Genomic DNA, 20,560 nt, shown 5'->3' with positions numbered 1-20,560 from the left:
ACCAATCCATCCCACATTTTGCTGTCATAAATATATTTCAATACCTTAGACATAGTTATATCCCAATTTTAACCAAAAGGTGCCCCTGATTCATCAGTGAATGACTGCCAAGATGAACTTCCTGGCGTTAAGATCAAGGCTCTGTGTGTCTGAGCCCCATTTGCCATTCCCACACCACTCTCCTGTGACCACCCAAACATGACACTATTCCAGCCACAAAGACCCTGGCCAAGCCTTTGGAAAGGCAAGGAAGAAACTTTCTCAGAGGCAAAGCTTTCAACTCTAAGACAGGATGTAGGGTTAACCTACTAGGTCAAGGCTGATCAGGAGCATCACACTCAACTTCTTTACAATAGGCCATGTTTGTTTAGCTTGGATATCAAGAGGAGGCCACTCCCTGATTGAAAGAAAAAACTGCAGATCCTAATAAACAGTGAATTATAGGCAGAGACATTGAGGAAAAGAGCTAAAATCACCTTTGGACTTGGTCCAGGGCATATGGGGTGGTGAAAAGAGGCTTCAGAATCTCATATGAGAACAATAATGAGGAAAGGAGAGTCAAAATGGCTGTGATCAATCTGGAGAGGCTGTCCTAGAAAGAGGGGGAAGGGGCAAGTTCAAAGGAGCCAAAATTGAGAAGGCTGGGGGAGCAAGAGAGACCACTTGTAAATGGAGCTTTTCTGCTGCCAGCAACAAGAAGCCTTCCTGTCCTTAGGGTTCAGTGGTCTTTACTGTAGCCTGGTTTCACCAGCACAAATTTTGAGGGACCCAGGGAAAGGACAGGACAGCAAAGAGGGTGATTAATCACAATCCATTCTACTGTTCAAGGGCTTGACTTGAGTTGAAGGCTCTGGAGTCACACAACAATCACTACTTGATGATGCAGTGATGAGGTCACAAGTGGGGCTCCCCTTCCCCCCACCGCTGGCTTTCTCATTGCTGGGCAGAGGAACCAGAGGGAAAATCCACCTTCCCGAGCACAGCCATACCATCTACCTCACTCGACTACTTGTCAAGTCCAATACCAACACAAAGGGGTGAGTTGCATTTACAAATGGAAATGCCCCCTCGTTTACCTCTCCTTTTCTGGGAGTGACCTACAGCACCCCAGGCATTGAACAAGGATGAGATAGCCCCAATGTTCAGTCAGGGGCAAGTTTCCTCTCACTTACAGTAGCAAGAATAAGGATACACATCACTTGAATGAGAAATTCTTAACAATTTTAGAGTTCAATTTAATGGCTTTTATCCTCAGAGAGCAATACTGATTTTAAGACTAAATTAGATAAACTTTCATTTATACTGTTAAAATAAATCAAGGTGTGCCAATTAGATCCAATTTGCAAGTCTTGTCAGAAACTGAAAGGCTCCATCATATTTAGTAGTCAAAATGCCCATAGAGGAAGACCCAGCTCAAGGCAAAACTCAATAGAGTGAAAAAGAATCCCTCCTTACAATCATATTTTGTGGCACTAACATTTATATTTTCAGAGAAATTAGAATTTTCCAGTTCATCACATCCTCTCTTGATTTCCTCTCCTACCCTAACCACTATGGGGAGGAGTTTCAAGGGAGGTTCAGGGGATCCCAGCCACGGTAGGGGTGAAACTATACTTCTGCCCCAGGCCTTCAGTGAAAAAATCAATTCTCAAGGTTTTGAGGACTTAGGCTAGACACAGGATTAAAGACATGCCCGGTTTCCTAAGCCCACCAATATACCCTGTCATTCTACCTCCAGAAGGATGGGGAGGTGGGCTTAAGGGAGTCTTTTAGAACCTTTGTTGTGCCATGAATGCCTTTAGCACTCTGATCAAATTTATGTACTCTTCAGAATGTTTTTTAATTAATTACATAAAATGTACAAAGTTACAGAAGACAGCAAGCATATTCATAAATACATGGTTAAACACAGTTATTTTGGTTGTGGGGTGGTTCCCAGGACCCTAGGTTAAGAACTCCTGCTAGGGGCTGTGAAATGGGGACAAAAGTGAAAAAGCAGAGTAAGAATGGAGAGGTCAAAAAATGTGGTCACCAACCCACTAAAAAAACAAGAGGACAGCCCTAAGTTGAGAATTTGGTCTAGAGCCTACACACATCCTGGGAAAGCTTTCTTGAGAACAAGGATGGGCAGGAGGTGTGGGGAGCCTATACTGGCCCCTGCCACTTTGCATTGTGGTCTCCCACATACAACCTGTCGCATATTTCTTTGCAGGGCCCAGAAAATCAAGAAAGAATGTCGAGTGATGATAAAAATAAACCTAGTGATCCCAAGACTGAGCCCAAGAACTGTGACCCCAAATGTGAACAAAAGTGTGAGACCAAATGCCAGCCTAGCTGTTTAAAGAAGCTGCTGCAACGGTGCTCCGAAAAGTGCCCAAGGGAAAAGTGCCCACCACCACCGAAGTGCCCTCCGTGCCCCCCACCGTGCCCCCGGCCATGCCCTCCGTGCCCTCCGCCATGCCCTCCCAAGCACTGTGTCAAGCCCTGTCCTCCCAAATGCCCACCCCCGGAGTGAGGCACCAAGGGCGCCACCCAGCCCCACATCTCCATCATCTCCACACGTTCACCATCTTGGGGCTGAGAACTGAAGCCATGAACTGACAAGTAAATGTTCCTCTGCTGTGCAAGACTTGCTTCTCCTGTTTTGGGGGCAGTTTTTGGTTTATCTGTTGTTTTCCAGGACTAAACCATCAAGTAGCGATCCCTGGGGAGTGAGGCTAGGACCCCAGCCCTCCACGATCAACAACCTTTGAAGACAGTGTATCCTCTGACCCCACCTGCTGCATAGAGAGATGTGGAGTCTTCTGAGGGGTGCACCCAGGGAACACCCCCCACCCCGTAAGAGCACAGCCTAAGAGAGCCACAGATATGGCTGGGAAAGTGGCTAACCCCGGGGACCCAAGTGGGCATGAGGGAGGAAGAGGGTGTGAGGGGGTAAGAGGAGTGGGATGTTAGGAAAGGTGCAGAAAGGCTCAGGAAAAGAACCCTACCATTTGCTTTTAGTCCCATCACCTAATGCTTGTGCACAGCTTTGAAGACAGGCTGTGTGGGGTTAAATTCCAGCTCTGCTCCCTAACTACTTTGGGACCTTAAGCAAGTTGCTTAATTTCTCTGAGCCTTAGTTTCCTTCTTTCTGTTCAAAGAGTGATGTTGCTAATTGTGCTGCTGTTACAGTGTTCTTGTGTGGCTGAAGGAGTTAAAGGTCAAGTGACTGGCTTACTGGGACATAGCAAGTTTTTGGTGAGGGGAGCACACTGCACCTGCCCAGGTGTGACACACCACACCTGAAATTAATTGCCCTGTACCAATCTTCCTCATCAGGCTGCAAGCCCCAGAGTGCAACAGTTAGGTTCTAACTTACACCTGTAAGCATGACTAGGCATTCTTTTAAAAAATGAAAAAGGAGCTGTAGATTACACTAATGTCAGTTGGCTGGCTTTAACACTGAGCTACATTTATGTAATGTCTTACCATTGAGAGAGCTCCAGTGAATGGGGAAGTGGGATCTCTATTTTTGCAACATTTTGTTAATCTGTAAAATTTCAAAAGAAAAACTTAAGTATAAAAAAATAAATAAAAAGATAAATCTGGAAGGACCTCAATTAGGAATGAACAGGAAAAATACTCCCCATTGATATGTTAGTGGGATTGTTGACAGGTAGCTAAAGAGAGTACACACCAAACAGCTTAATTCACCAAAGGGAATCTATCATTTCAAATGGCTGGAAAGGATATCAGGATGAAGAGGAGAGCATAGAATTAAAGATAAAACTATAGAAACCAGGACTTTGGGAGCTTAAATTCACTGCCACGATTTCAATCTCCCTCATCTCTGTCAGTCTCCACTCCTTTCCAGGGTAAGTCTCCTCCTCCCCGAGGGCCCCACCCACGTGTAAGGTTCTTGGCCAGGTGCAGACCCAGTTTGTTGATGGATTGGGCATGAGATGCTCTTATTATTTCCAGGAAACAAAACTGATGGCTAGAAGGAGCCCACCCCCGTGATCCAGAGGATAAGTGCTTTCCCACACTGTACGGTCCACAACATTCAAGTGGAAATAGGTTTGGGATTCTCTGTTGTCAAAGTAAGAGGTAATGAGTGGCCAAATCTGCAGTGGCTTTATGTGCAATCATGGCACTTAAACAGCTTTCCATCCTTCTGAGTCTAGAAGATGGTTCAGGACAACGAAGGGTGCAGAGAGTCCAAAATATGCCCAAGAAAACACACCTGTGACCCCCATCAGACCAAGGTCATTGCAGAAGCAGACATTTAAGACAAAAGAGCTGACAATGCCTTTAGGGTGTGCGCAATCCCCGCATTTTCCAGATGTGAGAACTGCTAGTTACTTCCTTTGACATGAGGAGATCTTGGGGTCTTGGTCCCCTGGCAGGAATGGCAGGAGCCTGACGCCCACACTCCAGGGCCTTGCAAAGAGGTGCCTCCTGGACACTGGGAACCTCTGGGAGCCTAGTTCGGGGCATTAGGGGGCCTGCGGTCAACTGTTGATAACAGGTTGAAAATTCTTCCACCCTTATTATCTTTCAAAAAAAGGGAAGGAAAGAGGGAGGAAAGAAATAAAACAATAATGTGACATCCTTTTTCATCTATTTAATGATCACTTTTAAATAACAAATCTCAGAGTCCCAGTGCTAAAAAGTATGCCAGTGTTGGTGAGAGTGTAAATAGACAAAAAATCCTTTCAGAAAAGAACTTGAGGAATATGGAAGTAAGAATGGAAAGCATAAAGCAATTCACATTTTGGCCCAATTGTTCCATGTCTTAAAAGCTATATAAGAAAAAATAATTCTAAAATGGGGATGGGAGTATATAAAGCTGATTACCACAGTGTGATTTAGAAACAAGTTAAATATCTAAGGGATTTGACTAAATATATTCAGACCTGTTACTTGATAGAACGTACTGTGATGATTAAAATGTATTAAAGGGGAAGAAAGTAAGGCTCCAATTCAATGTATAGCATAAAGCAACTATGTTTAACCAAAAACTTCTATAAATAATAATTATAATAATAATAGAAGGGAATTTTTCAACATTCTAGTTATTTTGGGACAATAGAGTTGCAGGTAACCAGTAGAATGTGTTTATTTGTCACTAGTCTCTGGATTTTCATTATTAAGTTTTTAGTTAGTTTGTAATAGAAAAAAATAATATAGCCATGAATACTTCAGAGACCCCCAAAGTCTTTTGACTTGCTCGATGAACAAAAAACGAGGGGGGAATAATGTCTTCCTACACCTGAACATACCATGCAGAACACACCATGTAGAAGGTGCCCCCACCTTGGGTGCCCTCCTGGGAGCTGCAGGATCTCATTCTCTCCCAGGCCTCCCAGTGGCTCCATGGCAGTGTCTAGCAGGGGCTGGTGCCCTCCCAGGTGGCTCTGAGGACTCGGGACTTAGACTGGGTGGCAGCCAGCTCTGAGAACGTGAAACCATCCATTTGCCAATTTATTTTTTCTCTCATGTAAATGAAACAAAAGATAGACATCTCTTAATGGCTACTTTCCCAGCCAAAAGCTGGATCAAAGGCAGTTCTGGGGATGATGGCTAGAATGTGATGAGTGTGCCACCTCCCTAAAGAATGCCATCATTACTCCCAGCCCCAGCGGCTGTCACCAGGTCCTGCCCCAAGTAGAAGAGGGTTGTATAAATAAATAAGCAGCGCCTGAAGAGGCAGCAACCTGAGAATCTGTGCAGTGCCAGGGGCTTGATGGCTCACAGGTCATGTGATGGGGTAGAACCAAGTCCTCCCCTTTCATGGAAAAGCAGTTCTGGGGGTCCATTAGGATGGCAAAGAGAGAAGGCTCTACCACAGACTTCCTTGCATCGAGAATAGGGCAGCATACACTTTGCAAAAGGACTTCTAAGTTCTCCCAAACCAAGCCAGCTAGGTGACTGCTGTGAGGTAGGCCAGCGCTATGAAAAGGTTGTCCAGAACCACAGGGACGTGTTAGGCACCTAGGAACTGTAGAGATCATTTCCATGCATTCCCCACCTCCACAAGCCAGTGACAACTGGGGAGATGGCAGGAAGTAACCAGTAACCAATGCTTCCTATTTTCCTGTCCTGCTTCCACATAGCCAACATTTCAGCCAGAGACAGGAGCCCATCCTGGAAGGCTTTATCGACAGCGACAAGGCAAAACTGCTTCTATGTCACAGCTATTGATGCTTAGCAAATAAACAGGTTGATAATACAGTAAGTCAATCACCAAGATTCTTAAGACACAAGCTGATTGTAAAATGCATACTAATTATTTGCAGCTCCACCTGTCTCCCAGGTGCATGGAACCTCAGACGCCTCACATCCAGAGCTCTGTGTTTTCTCTCAGGCTCAAAGGAAATTCTGTTCAGACTGAGAGCTCATGGCTTTTTCCACCAGAAATGCCCCATCATCTCTTACCTATGCTAGTCTGAGTCTCTGAACTGGCTTCTGAAGCCCCAAGCTCATTTCCCTCTGGTCCTCCTTCCAACAAAAGCCAGCCAAGGCAGTCTTGCTAAAAAATTTAAACACTTCACCCTCTTGCTTAAAATGCTTAATAGGCTCTTATCTGCCTAAAGAACAGCTCAAGAGATTTAATCTGTCATGCAAAATTTTCAGGATCTGACCCCTACCTCCTCATGTAGCTTTATCTCACCACTTCTCTAGCTCCTTCTAGAACTTTGCAGCACAATAGCTAACTGCATTTCCTGGCACACAACAGAGAGTTTCTGGCCTTTGTGGCTTTATACTTGTTTTTCCTCTATCATCCTTCCTTTTTCCACTGAATTATTCTTTAATGATGTAATTGGGCAAGACCTCATCTCTGAACCCAGTGCAGCAATCACCTGCTTCAAGAAGCTTCTCCCACCATCCACCTGCAGGCTGGCTAGATTTTTTGTGGTTTCAGAGCCTCTAAGTCTTTCTCTCCTATAATGCTTACCATGCCATATTCTGGTCATCTGGATACACTAGACTATAAGCTGTTTGAGAACAAATGCCTGCCTAATGTAGTGGACATTCAATAATAGTAAATGAGTAAAATGCTCAGAGGCTTTGGATGCACTTTGCCAAGAGCCCCACCCACCATGATCCTTACGCTCACTACATGGTGTCATTCCCAGAATTTGGAGGTGGGAAGAGGGGAAACAAGCTGAGTGTGGGTGGCTGGGGGCTGAAAGAAAGGCATTCCTGGCCTTGGTCACTTTCTCCTTAGGCAACAAGACTCAGATCTTCCCTGCCCTCCCATGGCCTTAGGCAACAAGACCTCAAAAGGCAGCACAGTAAAGAGAGAGCACTTGTCATGACAAAGATAGATGCAAAGCAAGCTCTGCCCTCCCAACTGTGCAGCCAGGAAGTTGTTTCTTCTCAGTGGGAGAAGGGGTCTCAGTTTCTCCACTTGAAGGATGAGAAGAAAAGTCTCACCAAGGTTTGGAGAGGAGTGATAAAGTGAGATGAAACCCCCTGGCATGGGAAACTGAACTTAGGAAGCCAAGATACAAAAGCACTCAAGAACCAAGCCAACACTTGGAGTTATCACCCATCACCCACTGTAATGAGAGCTTCTTGCCATCTGTCATGTGAGGCTGTGGGTTTCAGGGAGAAAGAGGAAGTTGTAGGGAAGGAGGGCAAACATCTTTGAAGGCAAGTAAATTTAAGGGCCATCCCCTCCACCTCACTCCCAGGCTGGGCCCAGACAGAGCACAAATCACAGTAGGAGACAAGGGAACTTTTGCATCAATGAATATGAGAGCTGGAAGTGGCATTTAATAGTCCTCAGTGGTTAGGTGGAGAAACTAATCTCCAGAGAGAGAAACAACTTAACCAAAGTCACAATTAGTTGGTTGTTGGATGAGTCTAGGATTTAACTTTGATTAAGGCCAAGAAGAGCCAGCACCAAACTCAGTAGGGGAAAGGATTAAAGACCAACATCAAACCTAAACAATTTGGGAACATCATTTGGCCTCATTCTCTGTCAGTGGTCTTTAGCCTGGGGACCATGACCCCACCTGAAAGTGAAGTCATGTACATATGTATATTCCCTCATCACCCCAAAACTGTTAAAAAAAAAAACCACTAACTAGTCTGCATCTTTGTTACTTCCTTGAAGTTTATAGAGAAGCTCCTAAGGTCCTGGCAGGGTAGCTGGGTTGGTTGGAGTATTGTCCCAATACACCAAGGTTGCAGGTTGGATCCCTGGTCAGAGCATATGGAAGAATCAACCAGTAAGTGCATAAATAAGTGGAACAAATCTCAATCTCTCTCTCTTTCTCTTTCTCTTTCTCTTTCTCTTTCTCTTTCTCTTTTCCTTTCTCTTTCTCTCTCTCCCCTCCATTCTTTCTCTCTCTCTCCCTCATCTCAAAAATCAATTTAAAACGAAAGCTCCTAAATGTTTTTATATAGATCATTGCATTGTCTAGACATGAGTTCACCTTGTGACCTCAAACAAGGCCCTTAGCACTTTTGCACCTCACTTTACTCATCTTAAAAAATGCAGTCAATACATGATTTTGTGCCTCTTGTTTAAAGCACATGCTGGGCTAAAACAAAGAGGTAGAATCAGGTGGCCTCTCATGTCTTCTCCGGGTCCAGTGGCCTATGATCCACAGCCCCTCCCACAACCTCTGACTCAGACTCCTTCTGTAGGTGACACCGGAGGAAGCAAAGTGAGAGGAGGGGTGGACTCTCCCCCAGGAATCCACAAGCTCAGAAAGCTCTCCAGAGGTACCTGCTGCCCAAGAAACGAGATGAACCACATTCTGCACCATTCGGCTCTATCAGAGCCCTTGCCCTATAATATGCAGACATGGCCAGCCGAGTGAATCAGAGGAGTCTGGGAACTTTTATGATCTGAACAAAGGTGATAGTTATTTGATGGGAATTGGAGGGGGAGCAATGTCCTGAACAGAGCTGACTCTCTTCTACTGACCCTATGTAATTACACCTTGGCTCCCAATAATGACAGTTGCAGAAATCTAAAATCTTAACTCTCAGGTGAAATTAAATCAGATTAGCCCCAATCTTCCTGGAGGGCTGGGGATGGTTAGAGAAATTATTTTGTTACCTTACCTTAAGATGTGGGGTGAGACAATCTCCCCATAGCTGTCCAAGCCACAGCCCCAGATACTGCCCAAGCCACAGCCCCAGATACTGGGCCACTATGGTTGATTTTTGAGGGGTCACCTCTGTACTCCCACTCTGTACCTAGGAAAACTTAGGTCACCTAAGGTCATTCCGCCACTCTGCTGGGCCACCACCCCACACAGAAGACAGAAGATGTGTCTTCTGGTGGGTGGATTATAACCTAATAAAAGAGGAAGAGCTCCCCACACATGCCATCTACACACTTACAATGTTATATAGATACCCTGGCTAATCATTCATGATCATATATATGGTATCATAGAATGTCAAAGCTGTAATGGACCCAACTGTTTCCTAGTCAAACTTTTCTATCTTAAAAAATGATTAAAATAAGGCCAGAGAGGGTCAGGGACTTACCTGAGGTCACACATCTTTTTAGGGATAGAGCCAGGTCTCCTGGGCTTCTGTGCAGTATATTGTACACTACATCACAGTGAGTAGAAAAGTTTAAGTCAGAGACTGAGTGCTGGTGGGCAGTAGGGAGGATAGAGTAAAGAAGATGGAACAAGAAGAACTGGAGGAAATCAGGAAGGCTTCACAAATGTGGTGAGTCCTGAACAGGTTCAGCTATGCTACATTCTATAAGTAGATTGATGACCCTAAGTGTTGGTGCATATATGTTCTCTAATTTATTCCTCACAAGAAATCTGTGAAATAGTGTTATTCCTTCTCAACAAGAGGAAGTTGAGGCTCTGAGAGACTAATAAACTTATCCAATATTACACATACTCTATGTGTAAATAGGTCAGTGGGATCCTGAATCTAGTTCATTTTCCTTGTGTTATCAAAGACTAGTCTTTGACTAAGGAGCTGACATGATAAGGAAGTATATACTTAAATGAAAGAGCACTAATCTGGGGTTTTACTTTCTATGACCCTTCCTCCAAAGTTTCCAAGCTCTTTAGACATTGGAAGTGTATTAATGTTCTATTGCTGCAGTAACAAAGCACCACAACTTTAATGACTTAAAGCAATAGAAATTAATTGTCTTATAGTTATGGAAGTCAGAAGTCTGACATAGGTCTCTCAGGGATAAAATCAAAATATCAACAGAACTGTATTTATTTCTGGAAGTTCAAGGGAAAAATCTGTTTCCTTGCCTTTTCCATCTTCTAGAAATCATGTACATATCTGGTTTGTGTTCTTCCATGCTCAGAACCAGCAATGGCTTGTCAAGGCTTTCTCATATCACATGAACCTGACACTGACTCTTCTGTGCCCCTTTCCATGTTGAAGGAGTTTTGTGATTACACTGGGCCCACTCCAGTGTAATCAGCTCAACGTAAGGCAGAGTTCTCTGTGAACAGTTGAACTCTGAGATCTTCTAACTCTGTTCACCCTCCTCCATGAGAACATGACCTACTGTCTCCATCATTCTGCACATCCTTATTTGGTCTTTTCCTCCTTAGGTTCAACCAAAGACACTGAAATGCATGTGGCATGAGCAATGTCATCTCATTCATCTCTTCAGAAACTAAAAATCTCAACCAATCAGGTCTCCTTTTTCAATCTCTCACCCACCCCTTTCCTGAATCAGCCTCAGATTCCTCTCCTCTCAACCCAGGAAAGAGGGGTAGGATACCCTTGCCCACCCTCCTTGCCTAAGTAATTTCTACTGTCCAGTAAAACACAGCCCAGACATCTCCTGCAAGCTAACTTTCCACCTGAGGCTAATGAGGGGGCCTTGATCTAGGGTGTGAGGGCTTACCTCTGCCTATCTTTTCAATGAGACTGTAAACCCCTTGAAAGCAGGGCCATGAATGATTGAAATAGTAAGTAAATAAACCTAGTGATGTAGAATGTCTTGCTTTCTAGGACTCTGGAAGATTGGCTTTTCTCATATGCAGCATTTCACAGGAAAAAAAATGGAAGAGATGAAGAGGAAGGAGGAGATTTAAAAAAAAAAAAAGAGGAGGAGAAGGAAAAGGAGGAGAATCCTGCATTCTACACCTGTTTCCAGATCCAAATAATTTTGTCTCTTCAGGTTCACCTGTGGGTGGGTCTTCCAAATTTCTCTTTCATACCATACAAGCCCACTCCTACTGCAGCCTCCAGAAAATCATGTCCCTCATAGAAGCGTCAGCGGGTCTCCCCTGGGTCAACCTCTGACCTCTCCCCACCCAGGCACCTGTTTCTTACCAGGACAGGGAGGACTCACATTGGTGCTATATCAACTCTCCATGCACCAGTCCTAAAGGACCAAAGGTCACCTGGTCTCCTTCAACTCACCTTTTAAAAACTTTTTAGAGATCAAGTGTCCCAAAACTATATACAACTTTGAAGCAATTTCTGATTGTAGTCAAATACCTCTCTTAGGAAATGACCTAACATACCTCCTCAAGTTAAGGAGTCCATAGTCATCTTTAAAGTCCCTGAAATTTGGTCAACTGTAGCAGACAAGCTCAAGGCCACCACTTTGTGGTCTAAGGACTTATTTCATAATGAATCATTTCCCATTTTCTGTTACATGAAATCCTGCTATACTCCCAGTTGTCTCCTGCAGTCACCTTCCTCATTCCTTAATTAATGCAGTTATTCCATCAATAATCATTTGTCTTCTATTCTCTATATCTATGGCACAGCTTCCACCCTCTCAGAACTTACAACCCAGGGTAGTAATAAGATCTTGTACATAAATAACTAGAATTCCTAATAACAATAGTAAATGTCATATAAATAACACAGAAAAGAGATACTACAAGAGTTCAGAAAGAGGAGGTGTCATTTCTGGTTTAGAGTAACCAGAACAAACTGTTGGAAGGTTGTAGAATTGAGTAGAACCTTGACAAATGCTTAAAATGTCAACAGGCACAAAGAGGGAGGGCAAACAAATAGAAGTGACAGCCCAAGCAGAAACTTAGCAGTAGAGAAAACTGGGTGTGTTTGCTTTGAAACTTTTCCTTTCATCTCCCTGGCTTTTATTGACCTGAGTTCCAAGAAAAGTTTTTCCAGAAAGCAAGGAGACAGCCCAACCTTGTTCCATCCTGTTTTCTTGGTTACTATAAAAACTCTGCAACTCCACTTTTAGAAATATCATAAATCAAGGTTGAGATGAAGATTACCTGCCTGCTCCCTCCTCTCTCTTCTCCTCCACCTTACTTCACAACCCAGGAGTAGCAAAGGACTCCAATTTCCCTCAAGACCTCTGTGCAAGAAAATCACTCTCTCCAGGAGGCTGTGGGTCCTTTGTAAGCCTGGAACCACAGGATAATCTATCTTCCTTGGGTCTGGGAGTATGACTTTCCAGGTTCAGTGAAGACATAGTCATTCTGAAAGAGGCCATAAGTGCCCTTGACCCAGACGGACCCCAGGCCTTAGGCATAAAGTCTTCCCATTAGTGAAGACGAGATGAGCAAGCTGGATCTTATCACTCACCACATTCTGAACCAGTTCATTGGGCAGACAATGAACCCAATCCTAGTTTAACAGACTGAGATAACGTTTTATGAACATTCTTTTGGTGCTGCTTCTAATGAGAGATCTGAGAGGAGCCCCTCCCTGCTGAGGTCTGCTGAGGACCCAGAGGCCAAAATGGAGGCTGATTAACAGGCATCCCAAGCAGTGACTCAAACTATGGGGAGGTTCAGAAGAAGCTCATTATGGTAACTCCATAATTAGGATCTCAGCTCACGTGGCCAGTCATTCCTGTGGAAGGCTGGACCAAGCACTATATAAAAGTCCCTACCTGGCTGGACTCTGCAATCCACATTCTTTGAGTCTTGCTGAAAATCAGGTAAGTGGGGGTACCTGTGCCCTCTGTCTCTAGCTGTTCTGTCTCTGGGAGACTACTGTTCTCTTCCTCTACTGGTCAGTGCTTTCTATGGATTTTCGAAGTGCTTTGCCATTTCTTGAGCCTATCAAACCACCTTGTGTATTCTATCTAGTCTCTTGTACCTGATTTGCAAAAAAGATCAGTCAAATAGAAGAGGGGGGGAAGACTTGTGGTAAGACAGGGATTTAGGGTAGGAAAGGGCTATGGATATCCAGACAAGAGCAAAGAGAATATTCCTACCTAGAAGATGGGCATCAAAGGGAGCTGAAGTAGAGACAGAAAAGAGAACAGGATAAAAAACAGCAGAAAAATGGGGTTTTGTGGTTAACAATAACTCATTCCCTATTCCCTTCTGTTAATCCTTCATCCATCAGTCCCCAGCCTGGTACTATTAATGCAAAAAATTTCCATTTCTGCATTTGTTCTAGGTTCTGCAAATTGCCCTAAGATGTCCTTTAATGAGCAGCAGTGCAAGCAGCCATGTGTACCTCCTCCATGTCTTCAAAAGACCCAAGAGCAGTGCCAGGCAAAGGCTGAGGAGGTGTGCCTCCCCCCATGCCAAGAAAAGTGCCCAGTGCAAGCTCAGGAGGTGTGTCTTCCTCAGTGCCAAGAGTTAAACCTAGAAAACTGCCCACAGCAATGCCAAGATCCATGCCTACCTTCATGCCAAGACCAATGCCCACCTCAGTGTGTGGAGCCATGCCAGGATACACTCGAGACAAAATGTGTGGAGGTTTGCCCACAGAAAGCCCAGGAGAAGTGCTTACCCCCTGGCAAAGGGAAGTAGCTGCTTTCATAATGCCATCTAGAATCAAGAAGATGGCCAATGGATGAAGACCCAACCCCAGCCTGTGCTATGGTGACCTTCTCCTGTGGGTACCTCTGTGTGTACCTGTTCTTGCCTCCTGGCTTTCTTGGTATTCCAGGACCTGGTCTGTGTCTCTGAGGACAGTTCTCTCTGTATTTCATCAACCTCGGTGAATCAGTTTGGGGGGTTTTTTCAGTAGTTTAGTAGAAGAGTTCAGAAGCCTAGTTCAGCTCCATTGGGGCACAAATTCACCCAGCCCTGAGTGTGTAACAGCCAAGGATGCCTGCATTCATTTTTCAGAGTGTCAGCCTCTCACTGGAGCCTCAAAACAAACTGAATTTGGTGGACTCTGTACTTGACCACCATCATCCAGGGTGTGAAGAGGCTTGGTGGCATTACAAAATCAAAAATTGGGTAATTTTTTCTCTGCATTCTAAAAAAGGACAGCAAATAATTGGATGTTGTAATGCTGATTGTGCTTAAAACTAAAACAAATGTATTTAAATGATTGAAATCAAACAGCCAATAAGGAAAGACAAGATGGGGCATTTGGGGTTCTGGTTAATCTTTGTGCTTCATGGCTGGTCTGCTTTGAGCCCTCATTTTCCCATCACATACATTCTTTACTGGTATGGTGTGCATCTTGTGATGGAGGCTGGTCTGGTCTCCAGTTGCTTTGCCTTCTTCTCCCTGGTGAAGGTGAAATACAGAATAAAGCTGATCCTAAGCTGATATCTGACTCATGTGCTCTTTGCTCCTTCCTCCCCACCACCCAAACACCTGCTGTCCTTGTGATGATATGTTCTCCCTTTTCCACCCACCCCCTTTTTTGGGGGGATAATCTGGAGTAGGAATAAAAAGCATACCTCACAGCAATGCTGAAAGAGGCCCCCTTTAGGAGCACCTGGACCACCCCACCACCACCACCACCTACAACCTAGAGGCTCACTTATGCACACACTTTACAGTGAGAAAATCCAGCAGGACCTGGGACCTGCATACTCTCAAAAGTTCAGGTCCAGGATACTTTCCAATACAGCACATTTTTTTTCTGATCCTTACTTTCCAGAGGAAAGGGCCAAAATGGGGCAGAGGGGAGTATATAGAAGAGTGGGTCCCCATTCAATCCATGACACCTCTAAACATAGCATCCCTGTCAGAAGTACCTCTAAGATGAGCATAGACTAAGGAACCAAAATTGTTTGCCTGCCATCTGACCAGATTTCAGAAAAGCCAGGCAGCCTGGTTCACCTCCCTCTACCCCGTTGCCCCTCCACTGCAGAGGAAGCACAAAGTGGTGGTTCTGGGGTTATGAGAAACGGCCAGAGAGGAACAAGACTTACAGGAAAGAAACAACAGTGGCTTCCTCAGCTGTGCATTAGGCCTGAAGGTTTATGTCAAGAGCCAGCCTCCTGAGGGGTAAAGGGGCTCCCATTTGTTCCCCTGGGTCCCCCTTCCTACTCAGCCCATTGGGGTGTGCCCTGGTGAAGAGCTGTATGGCTAATCTGAGGGCCACCAGGCACTAGAACTTCCTCAGTCTCTCTTAAAGATTTTATGAAGCAAGAGAGAGAACCAGAGGATGACTTGGGGGCAGATTTCAGGTGGAACCACAGAGCCCTGGGGCACTCACCTGAGTATGCAGGTGGCAAGTACCAGCCCCCCAGCTCTGTGCACTTTCGGAGGGAACCCTGAAAGCAGCCTCAGGCAGCTGATATATTGCCCCTTTAAGGAACTTGTCTGGCCTCACAAAGCCAGTAAGTGGTGAAGTCAGAATTCTAACTGGAGTCCCTCTGTACTCCAGCACAGAGCTCTAACTTGCATGAGGAAGTGTCCATGACACAGAGAAAAGATTTCCAGAACCTATCTTCTTCTCATTCATTCATTCACCACCTCACAAGGGCTCATTGGTCACCTACCAAGTGCCAGGAGCTGTTCCATGTGCTGGAGAGACAGAGATGAGCCAGGCAATCAGTGTTCATGCACAGAAATAAAGAGTTTCTTTCCACAGGCCACGCCAAACCTTTCCAAAATCTCCTGTATATCTCAGGTCCTCTAACATCCCCAGGGGCCTAAAGCATAGTTCTCTTGCCTCCCTGCCTGGTTGGAATCTTCCCACTTTGGCATGAGCCAGCTGCACCCCAGGGCACCAGCCTGCAGAGAAACCCCAGAGATCTTTCCTAGCAATGCAGCTTCTGACCTGGCTGAGGGAAGCTCACGGACATGTCTCTCTCTTGGCTCAAGTGCAAGAAATGTCTTTGCTCTCCAACCTAAAGACGTGCACAGATTGAAGTCCGAAGTCAGACACTCAGATGTCAAGAGGAAGCGTGGGGCTGGCAAGCATGGTTTTCAGCCATATCAGAGAAGCGACAGCCCATGATTAGAGGGGAGGCCTCAGCAGATGGAAAGGAGACAAACCTGCAGATTACAGATAGGTAAACAGACATCAAGGAGCCAGCAGGCCTTCTTCAAGCTCTGTCCTGGGAACTGCCACACCTTCCTCGTGCTCGCACAGCTCTGACCCAGCCCTGCCCTCACTGCTGCTGCAGGGACCAGGGCCCTAATGACACAGACTTAGCTAAGGTGACAGCTAGGACCAAGTACTCAGCAGCCAGATTCCCCCAGGTGTGTGTATCTGCTGAAGCCTTTTAGAAAGCAGGGGAATGCCACTGCCAAAAAGAATACCAGAATTTAGAAGTTCTGCTTGACAACTGTTAAAGAAAACAACAAAAATGGAAGCCATAGTTTGAATATACCCCTAGACCAAACACCCATAGCCACATAACTGAAACTTAAAACTATCCTGATTTCCCCAAAATGTTGGCTTTCACTGTAAGTGAAATAAGATTTCCTTGGTTCAGCACGACTTCATAGCTCCTGGCCAATCAGCTACAAACAAAGCTTATGTAGCAGTGCTACCTGAAAAGAAATGTAGGCTTCTGGTAGCCAGTCATGGCAGAGATGAATGTACTTCTTGTCATGCTTTATTAAACCAAACTATAACCCTCACTTTCTGAGCTTCCAGTCACTTTCAGCTTGAAGTCTTCCAGTTTTGTGAACTGGGTTTTTTTTTATATGCACAATAAACATTTAATTTTTCTCTAACTTGATTCGATTTCAGTGTTGACACAGTTAACTTAATATGTGACAAGAATGGACTTCTGAACTCCATGTGCCAAGAGGAAAAGATGCAAACTGACAGGAGTTCTCAGGAGGGTGGTGAATTCACCCATTCACTCAGTAGATTCAGGAGAACCCACTACACACAAGGCGCTGTGTGTAGAGACCTGGTGGGTGGGAGCTCTAGAGACCTGGTGGGTGGGAGTCTGTGGTAGAATTGTGACCTGAAGACTTTCATATTAGAAACTGTTGAAATCCACCTAGTCAGGAGAAGAAATACTCAAGGCAGCAGGATAGCTGTCTTAGGTATTTCAAGTGCTTTTGTGAGGGAGATTGGATTTCTGTGAGGTTCCAAAGGACAGAGTTGGTTGGAACCAATGGACAGAAGTTATGAATTTGGGTTCAATTTAGGAACTTTCTTATGATAAAATCTGTTTGCTGGTGATAGGAGCTGCCTTTGGACATGTTATGTTCCCATGAACTAGAGGTATGTAACTAGGGGGCTAAAGACAGTGTGAGCTCTAAACTCCCTTCCAACCTCTCCATCACTGAGACTCAGCTCACTCATCTAGGTCTCCTGGGCAGAATTGGGACCCACGGGCAGAGGACCCTAATGGGCCAGGGAGATTCAGTAGACCTGACCCTGAGGTCAGGAGACAGAGTACAATACTCTACCCTCTAGAACATTCCTGGGAGATCCAAACTTTAGGGGACCAGCAGAGTATAGACCACAGCTTGAGGTTAAAGGAAAAGAGAAGAACAGGGAAGTCATGGGCAGTGGCTACCCAAATATGAGAGTTTTAATATGTTTTTTAGGCCCAAACACTTCATTCAACTCTGAATGGCATCTTACAGCAATTCCTCATGTCTTCCAAACCCAGACTTCCCAGTCCAGAATGAGCACACCTTTTTCTTCTTTGTTCCTTGTGCCTTTGCCTTCTGGGCCTCCCTTCTCTCCCAGACCAGAGTGGTTTATCTGTTCCATGTGTATGGACAACTGACAACCTAGCATAGCCTCCTTTCCACCTGCCTGTCTCCAACCCAGGATTCTTCCCCTGCTTGTGTCTGCCAACCCATGGGTTTCAAACTCACCTTCTCTGGGAAGCTTTCTGTGATGTCAAGCCCTTTTCCTATGAATACAGGAAGACCTTTGCAGCACTTCAGCTTGGGCTCCGAAATGCTGCACTGGTCACTAGGAGTCTACAGCACCCTTGTCGTTGCCTTGTGTGTGAATTACCTGTCCTGTCAGCATGAGAGCCCCAGATGGCAACCCTCATTCCTTGCTGGGTTCTTTGCCTGTCTTCACTGGGCTAACTGCAGTAAGTCTTAGACACTCTCAGAATTGCCCAACCTGCATGCCCTCTGAGGCAGAGGTTTCTTTTATTGAGAAGGCAAGCAACCATCCCGGTTTCCCTGAGACTAAGGGAGTTTCCAAGATGCAGAACTGACTTTTGATGCTAAAATTGGGATAGTCCCAGGCAAACCAAAGATGAGTTGGTCATTCTTATTGAGTACCTGCATGTACAGACATGATGCTTGGTGTTGTAGGAGCACAGAGGGAAAGCAGGTGAGACTCTCATGCTGAAGAAATCTGTAGCCCAAACATGGAAGAGGGAGAACTTTTTGGAAAACTATGAGCTCAGAGGGCTTAGTGCCCATTGCCTGCTCCCCTCCACAGCCCCATTCTGTGTGTGTGTGTGTGTGTGTTGGGTGGGGGTCAGTAGATCAATAGGCAAATGCCAAGGCTAACCCCATATAAGCATGAACTGAGAGGTTCTGGACCAAAAAAATATAGTAGAAGATATCTCCATGTCCCCCAACTCTATCTCCACACCATAATTAGCCTCAGAACACCTAGGCTGATAGGCAACAGGTCTGGACTCACTCACCCCTGCTCTTCCTTCTCTCCTACAGACACCTGTCTCCCACCTGGAGATGACTGGAAGAAGAAGTGAGCGGGGCTGGCAGGGCCATCTAACCTCAAGTTCCCCATCTCCCCCACACCCCAACCAGTCTCAAAACCCACCTTCCCTCCTCTAAAAGCCCTGGGGACCCCTTTTCTCTTCCCAATAGCACCATCTACTGGCCACAGAGGCACTGCGCCTTCTGTGGGCCACACCCAGCCTGGCCTGAGTCAGAAATGGTTGCACTTACTGGGGCCCTGCGGATGCTAGGTGCTGACACAGAGATTGGGAGGAAGGCTTAACATGCAAGACAGAGTTAAATAAGTATTGGAGGTAGGGGAGCATTGATGGTGATTCAGGATGCAGATTCAGGAGTCAAACTGCTGGGATTCAGATCTAGACTCCACCACTTCTAGTCTTTCCTTTTAAAAATTTACTGAGAGCCTTGAATATGTTCCAAGCACAATTTCAAGCACTGGAGATAGAGTGGTAAACTAAATACATAGAGTGCCTGCCTTCCATAGCTTAAAAGTACAGAGTAGACAAACGAGTGCAACTAAGCAAATGCATAAATGAGTAAATGTGAAAAATAAAGCAGGGTGATGACAATGTCTGGTGGGGAGAGGAGCACTTTAGTCAAGTAGTCTGGAAAAGCCTATCTGAGCAGTGACAGCTGAGGAGAAATATTAATGATGGGAAGGAGCCAGCCACACGGGGATCAGGGTGGTGTGAGCACAAAGATCAGCACTGCAAAAGAACTCTGAAGGTCAGGAGCCACTGGAGTCTGGACACTGCATTTGAAGGTGGACTCTGACCAGCTTTTAGTCCAGTCAAATGGTGTGAGCAATGGAAGGAGGCCTCCAGGCACTTTGCCATGGGAGCTGTGACTGAAAGACTTAGGGGGCACATGATGTCTCACTTCAGACCTTTCTAACATGATCCCAGAGGGAAGAGCGTGGATCAATGAGTTCTGGGTATAGGAAGGCAGACTTCTTCTCATATCAGGAATAAAATGCCCAGCAGTAGAAAGGGTTGCTCATTCAGTAGTGAGCTCACTATCACTGAAAGTATACAAGAAGCCAAATGATTAGCCAACATTATAGGAAGTTTGGACTAGTTTTATCATAGATGCAAAAAGACAATAGACAGGCAATGTTAAAGTAAAAATTGACCTTTTTCAAGGAAGATACTGGCCCAGGACATGACTACCCGCCATGACTTGCTTTTAGTTAGAAAGTTTTCAACTCAGACCACCCTGTGTGGTTACCTGGTCTCTGAGTTTGTAAAGCCCACCATGCAGACCTTGCCTGAGCTTCCAGTCAGGTTTAGCATGTGGCCCTCTTTTTGTCCACAGCGGCATCAGAACTGGTTGTCCAGGACAACAGATCCTTCACTTCTGAAAGTGTTCTGGTGATTAAGTTCCATTTATGTCCCAGTCCTTTGGTATCATTTGGTGGGGGGTAGACTTTGGTTCTGGGTGCAGCTGGAGGTCTAAGTTCTCTCCTCTGGGCATGCTTCAGCTGCACAACATGAAGTTGTAGTCTGTTGTATCTGAAAAGCAACTCAATATCTTGTTAAACAGGGTAAGACCATTTTGAGCTGGTTCTGTGGTTACACTGGCATCATATTAGTTAGAAAAAAAAACAAAATGTAGACACTTTTAAAGATAAAATATAGACTTTAAATATTAATAATAAATATAGGAAAAATTCAAATATTTTTCCCTGATCCCAATGTATGGTGTGACACACCCAGCAAACAAGTAACCTCCTCTGGAGATTATTTTTATAATGGAGTCCTGAGTTACTTAGTGGCAGC

At 45.1% G+C, this 20,560-nt stretch overlaps 2 protein-coding genes across 2 annotated transcripts; both read left to right on the top strand.

Moving 5' to 3' along the window:
- Window positions 1–932: 932 nt before the first annotated feature.
- On the top strand, window positions 933–3,599 carry LELP1 (late cornified envelope like proline rich 1). Its single transcript, XM_028502484.1, has 2 exons — window positions 933–1,037; window positions 2,213–3,599. Exon 2 carries the CDS (start codon window positions 2,234–2,236, stop codon window positions 2,513–2,515), a length of 282 nt encoding a protein of 93 aa, XP_028358285.1. The 5' UTR covers window positions 933–1,037; window positions 2,213–2,233; the 3' UTR covers window positions 2,516–3,599.
- A 9,708-nt stretch (window positions 3,600–13,307) lies between these two features.
- PRR9 (proline rich 9) lies at window positions 13,308–14,419 on the top strand. Its single transcript, XM_028502486.2, has one exon. It carries the CDS (start codon window positions 13,308–13,310, stop codon window positions 13,698–13,700), a length of 393 nt encoding a protein of 130 aa, XP_028358287.1. The 3' UTR covers window positions 13,701–14,419.
- Window positions 14,420–20,560: the final 6,141 nt, after the last annotated feature.

This window comes from Phyllostomus discolor, chromosome 14 (genome assembly GCF_004126475.2).
Source record: "Phyllostomus discolor isolate MPI-MPIP mPhyDis1 chromosome 14, mPhyDis1.pri.v3, whole genome shotgun sequence".
Taxonomy (NCBI): Eukaryota; Metazoa; Chordata; class Mammalia; order Chiroptera; family Phyllostomidae; genus Phyllostomus; species Phyllostomus discolor.
Note: the sequence above shows the minus strand (reverse complement) of the source record. Positions and strands in the feature narration are given on the sequence as shown.

What these genes read in the sequence shown, in the direction of transcription:
- LELP1 (XM_028502484.1), top strand. Translation starts at nt 2,234, where the DNA reads ATGTCGAGTGATGATAAAAATAAACCTAGTGATCCCAAGACTGAGCCC.
- PRR9 (XM_028502486.2), top strand. Translation starts at nt 13,308, where the DNA reads ATGCAAAAAATTTCCATTTCTGCATTTGTTCTAGGTTCTGCAAATTGC.